This window comes from Protopterus annectens, chromosome 3.part0 (assembly GCF_019279795.1).
Source record: "Protopterus annectens isolate FY-2018-M chromosome 3.part0, PAN1.0, whole genome shotgun sequence".
In the NCBI taxonomy this organism is placed as follows: domain Eukaryota; kingdom Metazoa; phylum Chordata; order Ceratodontiformes; family Protopteridae; genus Protopterus; species Protopterus annectens.
The window spans coordinates 113,213,361-113,231,183 of NC_056731.1; the positions used below are offsets into that span (position 1 = coordinate 113,213,361).

At 39.1% G+C, this 17,823-nt stretch overlaps 1 protein-coding gene across 1 annotated transcript in view; it reads right to left on the reverse strand.

Annotated features, from left to right (window-relative positions):
* Positions 1 to 9,613: 9,613 nt before the first annotated feature.
* Positions 9,614 to 17,823, reverse strand: part of MALSU1 (mitochondrial assembly of ribosomal large subunit 1) — a 45,241-nt gene continuing 37,031 nt past the window's right edge. Inside the window, exon 4 of the mRNA XM_044064619.1 lies at positions 9,614 to 9,838. Within this exon, the coding sequence (XP_043920554.1) occupies positions 9,678 to 9,838 (161 nt within the window). The 3' untranslated portion in view covers positions 9,614 to 9,677. The remainder of the gene's footprint in view (positions 9,839 to 17,823) is intronic.

The following is a 17,823-nucleotide window of genomic DNA, read 5'->3' on the forward strand; positions in this document are numbered from 1 at the left end:
GGCACATCATTAACACTAAGTTCACCCTTACAAATTACCTCTTTTGCCAGTACCCCTTGAACAGGTAACCCATGCTAAGTTACTGGAAATAACCATAGCTAACAAACTTAAATCTGGCAAGCACATTATAATATATCTAAACCTAACAAGACGTGGTAACTTTAATGCAAGGATGCACTATTAGTTATCAAAGCAAAGTTACATCATAACCAATAAATGCAATAAAAGAGTTAGTGCCCACTTAGAATTTTTTGTTCTATGACAGAGTACCTTCTTGCTTGGATAACAGACTAGGTGCTCCTCAACCCCTACTTGCTAACACAAGATAGTTCCAGACCCTTCTTCTGATGCACTGTGATCATAATAAAATGTTTAGTAAAGTCAGGAGCAACCAATACTGAATCTGAACATATGGTAGCTTTCAGCAGATTGAAAGGTTCATCTCCTTCTACAAATTTACTGCATGCTTGCAGTCATTTCATGTACTGAGAAAATGTGTTACAGAATAGGAATTAGCCAAGCCATTGTGATAAAGCATACAGTAACAAAAGTGTATGCTACTGTATAAATGTTTCAACAATAAAATGTACAGCACTTTGCAGGGAAAGTATTTACTGGCAATGTTATTATGAAATGTACATTTTTCTCCACTCTTGAATATAGCATTCATATACCAGCATGTAACACATTGTAAATGTGTAATAATCAGGGATTAAAAATATGTTAACTATATTGAAACTGGATGTCAGTTGGGTAAAGAAGTCTGGGCTTTATCCCATCATGCCAAAGATAATACTCATAGGAAAAAAATGGTTGCCACAAAAAAGCATGAAGTCAGAATATATAGCCACCATTACCTCTATAAGTGACAAGACCAGTCTATAGGCAGAGGTTATATTATCAAACTGCCAGGTCAGACTGAATAGGTATTTGAGATAAATAGTAGAATGTATAGGGAGAATATTCAACCGTCCGTTCAACTGTTACTGTGAAAACATGAACAGCCATTATTTTTGGTTTGCTTACATACAGTGGAAATAAAAAGTTTACACATCCCTGTTAAAATGCCAGGTTTTTGAGAAATAAAAAAATGAGACCACAATAAATCATTTCAAAACTTTTCCCACCTTTAATGTGACCTATAACCTGTACAATTCAACTGAAAAACAAACAAATCTGTTAAGGGGAAAAATATATATATATATATATATATATATATAAAAAAGGTACAATAAGCTGGTTGCAGAAGTGTGCACACCCTTAAACCAAGGGTCTATATCATGTGGTCAAAAGCTAATAGCGAACGACCACAACTTCGAAAAACACCAGAACTCTAAGTTTATTGTGGGGTTGCACAACAGTTTAGATAGGAGTAGTTGCCCTTTCCTCACTGCAGTACAATCTCGGAGTTGGTATATTTATTTAGCAGGGAGTGTGGGGGGCAATTGCAACTTTTGAGTTCCAGTGTTTTTGAAGTTGTGGTCATTCGCTATTAGCTTTCGACCACGTGATATAGACCCTTAAAACCAATACTTTGTTGAAGCACCTTCTGATTTAATTACAGCATTGTCTTCTTGGGTACATACCTGCCATCAATTAAAGAGACTGATTAATCCCAAATAAAGTTCAGCTGTCCTAGAAGGATTTTCCTGACATTTACTCAGTTGCCTGGTACAGCAAAAGCCATGGTTCACAGACAGCTTACAAAGCATCAAAGGTATCTCATTGTTGAAAGGTATAAAGCATCAAAGGGATCTCATTGTTGAAAGGTATCAATCAGGAGAAGGGTACAAAAACATTTCACATTGGATATACCATGGAACACAGTGAAGACAGTCATCAAAAAGTGGAGAAAATATGGGACAACAGTGACATTGCAAAGAACTGGACACCCCTCCAATATTGATGAAAAGACGAGATGAAAACTGGCCAGGGAGGTGGTCAAGAGACCTACAGCAACACTGAAGAAGCTGCAGGAATTTCTGACAATTACTGGTTATGTACTACATGTGACAACAATCTCCCGTATTCTCCACGTCTGGGGTAGGGTTGCAAGACAGAAGCCTTTTCTTACACAGAAAAACATCCAGGCCAGGCTACAATTTGCAAAACAATACATCAAGTCTCCCAAAAGCATGTGGGAAAATGTGTTATGGTCTGATAAGACTAAGGTTGAACTTTCTGGCCACAATTCCAAAAGGTACGTTTGGTGCAAAAACAACACTTTGCATCACCAAAAGAACACAGTCCCCACGGTGAAGCATGGTGGTGGCAGAATCATGCTTTGTGGTTGCTTTTCTTCAGCTAGAACTAAGGCTTTTGTCAAGGTAGAGGGAATTATGAAGAGTTCCAAATACCAGTCACTTTTGGCCCAAAATCTTCAGCCATCTGCTAGAAAGCTGAAGATAAATTTCACCTTTCAACATGACAATGACCCCAAATGTACATCCAAATCAACAAAAGGAATGGCTTCACCGGAAGAAAATTAAAGTTTTGGAGGCCCAGCCAGAGCACAGACTTAAATCCAATAGAAAATCTGTGGGGTGATCTGAAGAAGTTCGTGCATAACAATCTTGACAGATTTGGAGTGCTTTTGCAAGGAACAGTGGGCAAATATTGCCAAGTCAAGATGTGACATGCTGACAGACTTCTACCCAAGAAGACTGAATGATTTAATTAAATCAAAAGTTGCTTCAATGAAGTATTAGTTTAAGGGTGTACACACTTATGCAACCAGCTTATTGTACATTTTTAATTTTTTATATTTTTTCCCGTAACAGATTTGTTTGTTTTTCAACTGAATTGTACAAGTTATAGGTCACATTAAAGGTGGGAAAAGTTTTGAAATGATTTATTATGGTCTCATTTTCTTTATATCACAAAAAACTGGCATTTTAATGGGTGTGTAAACTTTTTATATCCGCTGTAACTAAAGGAAATAAGACCAAAAATAAACCATTCACTTTTATGAATTTTATTCAAATAACTTATTTTGCACATCCATTTGAAGTCTTTGTTTACTCTGCAAATGTAATATCTGTGCTTGTGACTGAGCATCAATTTTCTTGCACAAAGATTCCAGGGTAAATCAAGCCACAACCATTCCCCAATATCATTAGCTAAAACCCTAGCAAATCAGCGGAGGATATAAAGTAAAGGCATGCTGGATTCTGCTCACTTAAAATAAAAATCCACTTGACTGGCTCTGAGACACAGAGGGATGGAGCACTGACTTTCACAAGGTCGATCTAGGTTCAGGTAGAGCACTGTCTTTTATAAGATCAATCTAGGTTCAAGTAGCAACTCAAGTGCTATACAAGACAGGCGAAGAAGGAGACAAGAGAAGAGGTGGTGTCTGCTCAACTCCCCAAGATTTCCATTAATGAATATCCAGTGAAGTCCAGGGATCTACCAGAAGCCATGTACTCAAGCTGGGAGGGTGGGACTGAGGGGGGGAGTTATGTCACCTGGTGAAGATAACACAGCCTCACACTGCACTTAGTGCAGGCTCCTTCCCTGACTGCCTGCAAGATACACACACGCGCAAACACAAGAAGATGCGAGGGCTGCATAAAAAAACACCATTCCCATTATGTAAAAGACAGCAGCACTCACGGTATTGGACTTTCACCCAGAAAAGCCACAGGACTTGTATCCACGGCGGAAAGAATGGGCCGAATGACTGACTGGTGCAGGATTGGGTAGAGTGGCAGCAAAACCAAAAAAACCAAAAAAAATCTTGTTTGACTTCACGAGTAACAGTGGAAAAATGCAGAAAGACTTCCAGAGAAATGAGTTAAAAACAAAATTAAATATATTATGACCTAAAATTTAATTTGACTTCAACACTTGTCTAATGTAATATTCATTTCATATAGAACAGAGTATCCAATAAGTTCTGTACACTGTATTTAAAATAAGAACACTTATGTGGCTTCCAGCAAAAAAGAGGAAAGTGACATAACCTGGCTGTCAGAGGATTTAAAAGGAAAAGATCACATTATTATGCAGCATGGTGTTTGTGTAACATAAAACAATGTATTTCAGAAGAATAAATTTAAAGAACCACCATTGTCAGAAACTGAAAAATGTGGTTATTAATACAAAACTAACATCCTCATATCATTCTGGATGGTCACTATTATAACATTTGCTTTATGTTAAAACTGCCTGATGGGGCTGTTGTACTGATACATTTTATTAGTCAATTAAGCTTTTTTCTCCCACAATGAAATTTCCCCGCTTTTGCATCAGACCATTCATTTTGTACTATGAAGGCTGCTTTATTTAAGAATTTCTGGAGATGGTATTTGAAAGGTTTTTTTTTTAAATCATTGCATCTTTTAGTGTAGATTTGCCATCTTCTAAACAGATTTACACGAGCCTTGTTCAGCTACAGACGGAGATTGCTGCAGTCCTTACATATGGGTAGAATCCCAAAGCAGAGGTAAGGGAGGATGGTAAAACTATAAAGCATTAGGAGCTGCCAACATGCCCTGTAAAATTGCAGTGGCAAATCCAGCCCTAGATTTAGAGTAAAGTGGAAGGTGGTAATGCTTAGAGAAAGTATGCACTGAACTCCAAGTAGCTGCTTCCAAAATATCTTTAGTAGCCACCCCTTAAAAAGCTGTAGAAGTGGCAGTAGCCCTAGTGGAATGAGGCCTAATCCCAGCTGGAATCTCCTTACCATGATGGGAATAACAGAAAGCAATACAAAACCAATCCACTTAGAAATAGTTTGTTTTGAAACAGGTTTGCCCTGAGAACCCAAAGCAAAAGAAACAAACAACTGCTGAGACTGCCTGAACCCTTTAGTTCTGCTCAAATAATATCGCAACTGTCTGTGTATATCCAAAGTGTGCAAAATCCTTTCCCTTTATTTTGGGGTTTGCATAAAAAGTAGGCAAATGAATAGTTTGGTTTAAAGCCACACTAGAAACCACTTTAGGCATAAAAGAAGGGTTAGTACGCAAAGACACCCTATCCTTGTGGAAAATTAAGAAAGGCTCAACTGCCATAAGGGCCTGTAATTCAGAAACCCTTCTCAGAGGTAATGGCCAACAAAAAAGCAGTCTTCCATGATAAATATTTCAACTCTGCCGATGCTGCAGGCTCAAAAGGTTGTAGAGTGAGTTCCTCCAACACAAAATTGAGATCCCAAGCAGGAGTAGGAGCTCTACGTGGGGGTCTTATATTCTTTGCCCCTCTAAGGAATTGCTTAAACAAAGGCTGAGAAAATAATGGTGGGTCACAGTCATAGTGAGCAGAAATTGCTGCAGCATAAACCTTTATAGAGGAGAAGGACAAACCTTTGTCCAATAACTCAGTAAGGTATTGAAGCGCAACACTTAAATTAGGTTTAGAAACATCAAAGTCCTTTGCTGTACTCCAAAATAAAAATCTCCTCCATTTATCTGCGTAAACTTTCCTTGTACTAGGCCTTCTGGCCTCCAAAATAACATTCAAAACTTGTTGTGGAAGCTGAGACCCTCCAGGGTTTAAAACAGAATATGCCAGGCTGTCAGATGTAGAGAATGAAGTTTGACATTGAGTAAATGACTGTTCTCCTGAGACAGCAGGTGAGGAATCAAGGCAAAGGCCATGGAGGCTCCTGTACCAGACTTCTCAGTAATGGGTACCAGTGATGTCGAGGCCAATCTGGAGCTATTAAAATCATGTTTGGCTTGTCCTGTCTGACCTTCAGCAGTACCTTTGGGAGGAGAGGCAGAGGTGGAAAGGCATACACGTGAAGATTGCTCCAATTGAATGAGAGAGCATCCACTTTCCAAGCTGTGGGATGAAACCTTTTGTGCAAAACTTTGGCAGCTGGTAATTTAGTGGAGAAGCGAACAGATCTATGTCTGGAGTTCCCCATAACACTGTCAATCTCTGAAATACATGAGGATCCAATTTCCACTCGTGGGGATCCATAATTTGTCTGCTCAACACATCTGCTAAGGAGTTCTGTGCTCCTGGCAGAAACCTTGCCTGAAGATTTAGCTGTAAACTGAGAGCAGTCTCCCACAAAATCATTGCTTGTCTGCATAGAGGATAAGAATGCGTTCCCCTTGCTTGTTGATGTACCACATGACAGTTGTGTTGTCTGTTTGAATCAACACCTGTCCTGGAAGAAGTAAATCCTTGAAAGCTATCAATGCAAATTGGACTGCTAACATCTCCTTCAAGTTGATATGTAGATGTTGAAGTCTGGCAGGCCACGTGTCTTGTACCCATTTTCCATTTAGATGAGCTCCCCAAGCTTTGTCTGAGGCATCTGTCGTTAAAATCTGACTCGCCTCTGGCCGGGTCACAGAGAGTCCCTTGTTTAGGTGACATTCCTGAGCCCACCACAAAAATTCCTTTTGAATGCAAGGTATTATCTGAATGACAGTGTCCAAATCTTGGCAGTGCTGTGTCCATACATTCTTGAGATACCATTGTAGCTTCCTCATATGCAGTTTGGCATTGGGAAGTACCAGAATACAAGATGCCATGAACCCCAAGGCTTGAAGGACTGTCCTTGCAGTCAGCCTGGACTGACGAGACAACTGGTGGAAGTAAAGAGAAAGATTCTTTTGTTTGTCCGGGGTGAAAAAAGCCATCTGGGATGCTGTATTCAGTCTCACACGCAGAAAGCACATGTCCGGAGAGGGTACTAGACTGGACTTTATTTCGTTCACAGAATACCCCAGGCATCTTAACACTGCCATCACATACTGTAAATGATGAAGAAGTTCATCCTTTTCTTGGGCCAGAATCAGGCAATCGTCCAAATAAGGATAGATCTGTATTCCTCTTAGCCTGAAGAAAGCTACCACTGGAGCCAGAACCTTCGTGAACACTCTGGGCGCAGTAGATAAGCCAAAGGGCAATGCAGAGAACTGATAATGTGAAGTCCCAGCCCGAAAACGCAGATACTTCCTGCAACTGGGCCTGATAGGAACATGAAGGTAAGCCTCCTTGAGATCCAGAGTCACCATCCAGTGATCTTTGCCCAGCAGAGGTAAAAGCTGTTGTAACGTCAACATTTTGAACTTGGGAATGTCCAGATATGTGTTGAGGATAGATAAATCCAAAATTGGTCTCCACGTGTTTCCTTTCTTTGGTACTAGAAACAGGCGAGAATAAAATCCTAGGCCCACTTCTGGCAGAGGGACCGGTTGTATGGCCCCTATTTGAAGTAGTAGAGAAATTTGTTTGCAAGCCTCTAGTCCTTGCTGAGGAGGAACGTCCGGCATGCCTTTGAAAGGAGGCAAGGTATGGAAATAAAACTTGTAACCCTGGTGTATGATATCCAATACCCATTTGTCTTGGGTAATCAACATCCAATTTTCCTTGAAGAGTGCTAACCTTCCTCCCAAAGGTGCTGCCAGGCAAGAAGGATCTGGCAGCTGAAAAAGTAGGTCATTGGGCCTGTTTACGAAAGGACTGGCCCCTGCCCTCACCAAGATTGTGCAGGTGAACTCCTGTTCTAGGCCTGAAAGAACTCTGAGCTCTGCTCCTACCACGTCTTCTAGATCTACCCCTAGACTGAGAATCATAAGAAGGATACGCCCACCTCTTAGCAGGCCAATTCCTACTAAACTTCGGAGGCTGAACTTGCAAAAAATCTTTAACAGCCTGCATAGACTTAGCCTTGTCTTCCATTTTCTTCAAGACTGACTCCACAGGTGAACCAAACAACACATCAGACTGCAAAGGAGCATCCAAAATCCTTGTCTTAACATGGTCAGATAAATTCTGATCCTTCAGCCAGGCGTGCCTGCGAAGAACTGAGCCAGTGACAGCCACCCTAGACGAGGCCTGCACAGCATCAAAACCACACTGTAATGAATGCTTACCCACCTGTTCAGAGACATGCACCAAATCTTGTAATTCTTTACACTCAATGCCTTCCGTATGAGCATCCACCTTAGACTTCAATTGAGAAAGAAGAAAGTTTTGATATTTCAACATATGAAACTGGCAATTCAAAGCCCTCATAGCTAAGGTAGAAGATGTATAGACCTTCTTTCCCCATCTATCCAAAGCTCTGGCTTCTTTATCTAGAGGAACCGGATTTTTTACAACAGAGGCCTTGACACCCTTAGGTCCCTGACTAATAGTTTCTGGGTCCGCCCTAGGACTCTTATAAAGATATTTATGAGCCACAGGCACCCTGTAATACCTATCCGGTTTAACAGGAGCAGGAGGCAGAGAATCAGGATTAAGTGAAGCCTCTGCAAACACATCTTCCACAACATCCAGAACAGGGGTATAGCCAAGAGCCTATGCTGGGGTAATAGCAAAATCTCCCTAAGCCTTTTCCTAGAATCAGAGAAGTCCTGACCTTCCCACTTAAAATGTTCCCTCATAGAATGAAGTGTCTCTGAAAAAGAAAAATCCTCTGGAGGAGAAGCAGAAGGAGTGGAATCATCTGCATCAGAATCAGAATAAGGAGAGTACTCCTGCAAGTCTTCAGCTGAAGACTCTGAAACATCCAAGCCTGCTCAAAACTTCCCAACTCTGGCTCCACCCTAGGCCTCTTATCAGGAGGGGGCAAAGAACCTCTAATCAGAGTAATCAAATCTTCTGCCATTTTAAGCATGTGCTTCTTAGGCACAGACCCTGCTGAACTAGGAGTGACACCAACAGAAGCTAAAACTGGCCTGCCTCTGGGAGAAGCCTTGGAAACAGAAGGAGAAGGCCTAACCACCCTAGGAAGGGAGGGGATTACAGTAACTTGAGAAGCCCCTTCAGCCTGACCTGCCTCCCGAGAGACCACCTCCTGCAAAATCAAAGTCTCCCCCTGAGACTCCAGAGAAGTCTCTGTCGGAACCACCGGTTCCACTGAAGCCTCTAAAAAACCGGCGTCCGGAACGGACGACTCATCTTGCCTGGGTTTAACTGCTTTGTCTTTGCGCTTCTTCGCAGAAGCGGGCGCCGGAGAATCCGACGGCATATTATAATTGCACCGCTTCCCAAAGACCAGCCTAGCACAATCTAACCTTCGCTTAATAGTGCGTTTATTGAACCTAGCACAAAAGCGACACCCAACAACGACGTGCTCAGGCCCCAAACAAGGAATACACAAAGAATGATAATCCCTATGCGGTATCTGTTTCCCACAAGAAATACAGTTATTCACTTTTTCTGACATCCGGTAAAACACTGAGGCAAGAAAAAAACCGAAATATTCCCCAACGGGGTACTTAGCCAACTTGGATTCGGTCTGAAACTCTGAATTCGAAAAATTTCAGAACGCCGAACGGCACTTGCAACGCTGCTTCTGCATCGGACCATGCGGCAAAAAAGACTGAGGAAATGACGTCGGTCATACGCTTTTGTACCCTGACGTCCTGATGTCAGTTTTAAGCGCCTTGACCGACGTCAGCCTAATACTTTGGTATTCGGGCCGACCGAGGACAGCGGACTACCCATATGTAAGGACTGCAGCAATGTGAGATGAAGAACATCTTACTGTTTATGAAAAAGTCACTTAAAGATTAGCTTAAGTAAATTACACAAAGATTAAACAAGGCTGTTTTGTTTTACTTACTTCAGAACTGAGTACATGTACACTAACATCCAACATAAGTTTATTGTCTTCCTGGGTTAAAAAAAAAATCAATACTTCCGTGCGTTCTTTTTATTTGTTTGTACAGTAAAAAAGCATATGCAATAACATTCATGGTGCCTTATTCTTTCTGCGCTGTTTGGAGTTCATACATAAAATCTGTGGGCAAGGTTTCAGGAGTTATCTTTGCCAGCTGATCATCATATGAGTGTAGAGTCCATAACTTCTCCAATTCGTAAACCTCTCTTGTTTCTGGAAGCATGAAATGCACTACAATGTTTCCTGAAATAAACAGGAAATGAAACAGTTTATTTCACAAAAATAATATTGTCTCTGTCTATCAAATTCTACACTACTTCAGAAGGCAGCCAGTTGCCTTTATCTATCTGTAAAATCTAAATCAAAAATCACATGGACTACATATACAAAATTAATTTTCATAATGGTGGTTGTTCAAGCAAGCCTCCGACAATGATGTGTGTATGACAGGAAGAAATTATGGGGTTATGTGCTCACTTTGAGTAACAGTTTTTAGTTACTGTTTTATGTTTCTTACCTGCATTTTACACCCTCATGCACACAATACTGAAATAAGAATACAAACCAAAAAAAAAAAAAAAAAATTTGCAATAAGACAATAAATAAATAAATAAATAATGCAGACAGTAATACGAGTGATTAACAATGGTTAAAATAGTGCTTCTGCTTAAATTTATGAGGCTAGTCTACCATATTATCATTAAATGTCAACTCAAATAAAAATGCCTTAAGAAATCTGCAGAAGCAGGCCAAAGTACAGCACTCCTGTAGCCCACCATGGTAGCAGATTCTGCAGGTACACAGCTCGATAAATAGAACAGTGACAGGTAGACGTCTCCAAACACAATTGTGGAACCACTAGCAGTCCTTGGAAGGCACAGTGCGATGGACTGGATGGCCAGTATGACACTACAAGCTCCTTTAGATAAGTGGGATCCAAATCATGGATGGACAAGCATACCAACACTAACATTTTAAAAACTATGTAATAAGGAACCAGGAACCAGTGTGAGCTCTGCAGAGTAGGCACAGTATGTTGGTAAAGGGACATACAAGTAACTAGCCTGACTGCAGAGTTTTGCACCAATAGCAAATTGTCAATCTGGGTGTCAGAAGTCCCAGACAGAAGGCATTGCAGTAGTTAAGGTGAGAACAGGCAAGAGCATGGACAGTTATCAAGAGATTCATCTACCAAGACTAATTAGCTTGACTCTGGAAATATTCCAAAGATAGAAAGAAGATGATTTAACTAAGAAACCACAGAGTTCACGATTCCAGAAAACCAAACTAAGAAAACACCACTGGAATAGCCAAAGACAAAGGTCGACCAAACTTTAGCATAAACTTGTGTTTATTGCTCGCTTTCGTCAGAGACTTCTTCAGAAAAAAACAAACAGATACATTAACTCTCTAGAGATACAAGTTTAAGTAGGCAAAATCAATAAAAACTGCACTTCAGTTATGACATCATTAAAATCAATTAAAGTAAAAACAACCAGTATCACAAAATCTTTTTTTAACATACACCCTACGGTGTTTTAGAAAACATTTTATATTCACAGCCTCATTCAATCCTGGTTCCTGATCAAAATTTAATGTAATTTGCCACAAAGCTTCTCTTTGTTCTAAATGAGTTTTAAAATCACCACCCTCATATCCAGTTCCTTTTGTTCCAATACTGAAAAGAAAAATTTGTTATAGTGAGGGCATCTTAATGTATGCTTATAAAAAGCACTTTTAACATCATCTTTTTTATATCATAATAATACTCCCTAATTCTAGTATGTAATGTACGAGTGGTCATCCCAATATAAAAGGCACCACAATGGGAACAACCCCCAATATAAATCAACCCTTTGCTTTTACAATTAAAATGACCGGGAACTTTAATAGTGTAAGGCAAGTGTGCTAGACTAATATTTGGTCCTTTCAATATATACTTACAGGTATTACAGCAACCACGTTTAAACATACCTAAGGCTCTATTAATCTTAGCTGACCAATTACAAGTTAGTACTTCATTTTTTTCAAATAGAAATTTTAAATTACAATGTTTCTTAAACACATAAAAAGGTCTAATACCAACGACCTTAAAAAGATCTTGGTTTCCTTCCAAACTTTTCCAATTTTCCTTAATATTTTGAATGAGCCCTGAAATCACCTGTCATGTCCAAATTACAATATGTGTGCTTTTCATTGGTTTTATTACTAGTATTATTAACAAATGGAACAATAAGAATAGGGGAATAATGTGACATCCTTTTGGTAATAAACTCAGCTGTGTTTCTTAGCTGTACCTCTTGATAACCCCTTTCAAGAAATAAACGAATAATGAACTCTCTATATCTAAAAAAATGTGAATTTTCACTTGTCATATGGTTTGCTCTTATAAACCGTCCCTTTGGAATATTTTTCTTCATAAAAGAAGGGTGTAGACTCTGGTAATGTAAGTAACTATTTGTAAATCTGTCCTTAAGATGTATTCGACTGACAAACCTATTCAAACACAAATCCCATTCAAAGTTAACATCTAAAAAATTAACTTTCAACCCCACATCTCCAAGAGTGAATTTCAAAAACTCAGAGCCCTGATACAAGGCTCCTACAAACTCATGGACCCTATCTAAATTACCTTCTACTACAAAAATTAGATCGTCCACGAATCTTTTGTAAAACAATAGGGATGAAATAATTGTACAAAATCTGGTACTCCCACCAACCCATTCCCATGAGTTTGTAGGAGCCTTGAATCAGGGCTCTGAGTTTTTGAAATTCACTCTTGGAGATGTGGGGTTGAAAGTTAATTGTTTAGATGTCAACTCAGAATGGGATTTGTGTTTGTATAGGTTTGTCAGTCGAATGCATCATAAGGACAGATTTACAAACAGTTACTTACATTACCAAAGTCTACACCCTTCTTTTATGAAGAAAAATATTCAAAAGGGACAGTTTATAAGAGCAAGCCGTATGACAAGTGAAAATTCACATTTTTTAGATGAAGTAGAGTTCATTATTTGTTTATTTCTTGAAAGGGGAAGAGGTACAGCTAAGAAACACAGCTGAGTTTTGTTATTACCAAAAGGATGTCACATTATCACCCTATTTTTATTGTTCCATTTGTTAATAATACTAGTAATAAAACCAACGAAAGACACACATATTGTAATTTGGACATGACAGTTGATTCAGGGCTCATTCAAAATATCAAGGAAAATTTTTGGAAGGAAACAAAGATCTTTTTAAGGTCGTTGGTATTAGACTTTTTTTGTGTTTAAGAAACATTGTAATTTAAAAATTGTATTTGAAAAAAATGAAGTATTAACTTGTAATAGGTCAACTAACATTAATAGAGTCTTAGGTATATGTTTAAATGTGGTTGCTATAATACCTGTAAGTATACATTGAAAGGACCATACATTAGTCTAGCACACTTGCCCTACACTTTAAAAGTTCCCGGTCATTTTAATTGTAAAAGCAAAGGGTTGATTTATATTGGGGTTTGTTCCCATTGTGGTGCGTTTTACATTGGGATGACCACTCGTACATTACATACTAGAATTAGGGAGCATTATTATGATATAAAAAAGAAAGATGTTAAAAATGCTTTTTGTAAGCATACATTAAGATGCCCTCAGTATAACAAATTTTTCTTTTCAGTATTGGAACAAAAGGAACTGGATGTGAGGGGTAGTGATTTTAAAACTCAATTAGAACAAAGAGAAGCTTTGTGGCAAATTACATTAAATTCTGATCAGGAACCAGGATTGAATGAGGATGAGACTATAAAATGTTTTCTAAAACACTGTAGGGTGTATGTTAAAAATGATTTTTTGATACTGGTTGTTTTTACTTTGTTAATTAATTTTAATGTCATAATTGAAGTGCATTTTTATTGGTTTATTTTGACTATTTAAACTTGTATTGTCTAGAGAGTTAATGTATCTGTTTTCTTCTGAAGAAGTCTCCGACGAAAGCGAGTAATAAATGTAAGTTTACGCTAAATTTTGGTCTACCTTTGTCTTTGGCTATTCCAGAGGTGTTTTCTCATGATTTAACTAAGGCTGAAACCAGGTCTCTGAATGTCAGTTTGTTAACCATTAACACAAGTAGATCATGCACTTTATTTACAAACTCAAGCCTGTTGCCATCATAAAGGATAACATTTTTTTAAAGTAGCAAGAAATGACAAGGCCTTGGTTTTAGAAATTCCAGGTTTCAACTAATGTTTAGCCATTGATGAACAACCATTATACCACTGGTAAGAGAATACACACTTGCTGTCTTATCCTGAGGGACAAGAGGAGAGGTACAGCAGTGTGTCACCAATAAAGCAATGGTATGTAAACTTCTCTCTCTCTCTCTCTCTGTAATAAGGTCTCCTAATAGAAACAAACAACATGAAAAACACAAGACGCAAGACCTGCTGTATCCCAAAGAGTATGGGGCTGAGGACCACAGACCACACTCTGAATATGACTTAAGAGGTAGAAGATAAACCATTCATGGTCTATACAGGATAAACACTAGGTGGATCCTTACCCATCTGATCAAGATTTCATTATCAGTAATGCTAAATGTATCAGACACAGCCTGAAGAAGTAGAACAGAGTAATGACACTGGTTACTAGCCAACAGGAGCTTATTCATCAATCTAATCAGAGCAGTCTCATTATTTGTTGAGAGTGACAGAACAAAAGCCAGTGTGACATGGATCCATAAGCCCACTGATCATAGATAACGCTCTTAATAATTTTACTCAAGAAAACGTTTCAACATTGGATAGAAATTACCAAAGACATTGCAGAGTCCAAGGATGGTTTCTTTGGGATTTGGGCTGCTAAAACCTCTCAATATATACGAAAAAACCCACACCACCAGAAGAACACCAACATTCAATAAATTATTGGACTCAGTACATCCAGGCTAACTAAAACCAGCCTAGGTGAGCATGGGCCAAACCTGGAAGTCATGGAGAACATGCTTGAAATCACAGTCAATAAGATACCACAGTCAGCAATATAAATAATTCCTAATGACTTTATTAACTTTACATATTGCAGTTACTGATTATGGAATTATTAATGACTGAGAACTAAGCATGCCACTGCCTTCTGAAGTTCCACCACTGCAGTATAGCAGTCAGCATGACAGTTCTATTGCTCGCCAAAGAACAGAAATAAATCTGCTCTGCAGGCTACAGGGCTGAGATGAATGAAGTGAACACCACTACTCTACTGACATATCCTCCACGCCTCGCATGCCTCCAAGACCAGTGTGATGGGCTTCACATCACAACTACAATTCTTAGGTAAAAAAAAAATGCAAATATTGACCTAGAACAGACTAGTGCCCACCAACACCACCGTTAACAAAAATTTGCTCCCTACTCACCTCTTGCAGTTCACCACCCCCTCACAGTACAAATAATCAGTGCAGACTGATACAGGGAAATGCCCAGTTCTATAGTAAAAGTTACATGCACATCCAGGACAGCCAAAAGGAGCATGCAACTAAACCAAAGGTGCTACACACAGCAATGGTGGATCTAAAAGTAGAGCAGTAGGAATACATTGGTCTTCTTTCCTCTCCTGTGCTTACCAAATCCCACCCACATTACATAAAGTAGAGACCAATACACAATTATATTCAGTAGTGCAGAAAGGTACACGTTACTGGACCTTACTGCCCATGACTGCAGCTGAAGTTAAGTGTAAGAGTGACAATAACAATAATAAAAAATCTCTGTCCACCTACTGTAGTTATCACCTGCACCATTAAGACCATTATTCCACAACATAACACAAGCAAAAGCATTGTATTTAGGACAGCCAAAAGGTACATGCTCCTTGATCCAAACATTGTCATCTTTTTCCCAAACACATCTCCTATACATCCTCCAGACCTTCCCTCTGCAGGCCTCCTGTCCAACATGAACCGTTCTCATACCAATACATAAACATGCAGTTAAGTTTCCCTCCCTGGATCAAGGACTGTTCTCTTTCTTTGGGAGCCAGATGCATACTGACAAACACACCCACACACTCACACTCTTATTTGTTTTGTAATTATATTATATATGACTATGAACAAATGCAGAGCTCATAATATTTACTTATACAACTTAACTGCGGTAGACATTATGATTCCAAGTTTTCAGTGTAGCACTTGTGCATCTGAGAGAATGGGATTCTGTCAGCCAACAAGATTTTGCACAGTAAAAGTGATTTTTACAATACTTGGAATAAAACACTTAAAATGAGTACTAAAAGTTTTGTCTCAAAATATTATGATCTGCTAAACTCATAATTTCTGTGTTTAATCTGATGAGCATTTCCTAAACTACAACATTTTTATATCAAGTTTGCAAAATCAATGCCCACTCCTTAACTCAACATGTAAACTTGGGGCAGGAAACGTCATTTTGCTTAGTGACTGCAAAATCACCTTTAAAGCTGTGAAATGACACAAGTTCATGTAATTTCATGCCACAGACCTAAAAATGAGCTGAAAAGCTCTGCCATAAAATATTATTGACAGCTAAATGTATTTAAATCTGGATTTAATTGAAAAACTCTACCTCATAACTATTAAAAGTTGAACATTTCTTCACCAACAAAATGCTGTTGATGGAATCTCATGAACTTCATGATATAAACCCCAAGATGTATATTCTGAAAGTTTGCTTCAAAATACTGCTGACAGCCAAAGTTATGAATTTGCTTTTATATGTTGAATAGTTCACCACAACCTTTATTGAAATTACATCCTGCACCACATTTAAAAAATGCCATTAGTGGGATCTTACTTCATGAATATCTTGCACTCTCCTCACAAAGTTCTATCGCAAAAGGTAGTTTCATGCAGAAAATGTAAATTTGCACAGCAAATGCAGAATTAACTTTTTAGGATGGAAAGTACAATTGTGTAAAATCTTACCTTAATAGTAGATGTCCCTCTCTTCACTGTTGCAGTACTCTTCACCTTGGGGATCTCCTGCAAAGGATGGCCCCAACATCTGGCCAGTATAACAAGGCCTTTAGATCTTGTATGCACCATACATCACACACATGCTCCCCATACAGGACGTGGGGCATAAAGGTGATGCACAGACACAGTTACCCAGAAATTAATTGCCCCAGTACAGAACAGTTTCCCATAGGACAAAAGGAGGTTATGCACATTTCAAGGGAAAAAAGTAGATGGAAAAGGAGGATCCATTGGCCAGGAGGGTAACCAAATCAAAACCGAAAAGAGAAAAGAGGGACGGAGGGAGGGACCGAATATTGCAACAGTGAAGAGAAGAACATCTACTATTATGGTAAAATTTTACATAATTGTACAAAGTCCTTCTGTACCACTGTTGCAGTATTCTTCACAGTAGGGAGAGTGCAAAAGCTCAAGAAAAGGAGTGGAAGGTGGAAGGCTGGGAGGACCCCTCAACAAACTCATGCAGGATAGCCCTAGCAAAACCTGCTCTGTCCCTAGCAATCATATCTAACCTATAATGTTTAGTAAAAGTATGCACAGAGGACCAAGTAGCAACTTCAAGGATGAAATTGGAGTCCAAACCCTTGAAGAAAGCACCAGAAAAGGCAGCAGCCCTAGTGGAATACGCTCTAACTGAAAAGAAGACAGACACTTGCCATGAAAAGAATAACAAAATGAAATGGACTTGGATATCTAGGAAGAGATGGTTTGCTTGGAAAACAGCCAAACCCAAAGTCCTGGGATGAAAAGAAACAGCTGGTCAAACTTACAAATGGTCCTAGTTTTATCCAAATAATACCAGAGTTATCTGTGCAAATCCAAGGTATGTAGGACCTTCTCAGTAGCAGACTGTGGAGAAGGAAAAACTGAAGGGAGTTGTACTGCCTAACTTAAGAACAACTCATTAGCAACCCTGGGCATAAAAGGATTAGTGTGAAGAGATGCACTTTCTCTATGAGAAACGCAAAAAGGAGGAATATCTACAAGGGCCTGAAGCTCAGAAACTCTCAGAGCAGAATGAGTAAACAACAAGACAGTCTTCCAGGAACAGTGTTGCAAAGAAGCTGAAACTGCAGGCTCAAAAGGAGCCAGAGTAAATTTTTTTTCAACACAAAACTAAAGGTCCCAAAGAGAGGAAGCGGCTTCCTTGGGGACCTAAGCTGTAGGATGCCTTTAAGAAACTGTTTGACCTCAAAACAAGAAGCCAAAGGAGGATTCAAGGGCAGACAGGCAGAAATAGC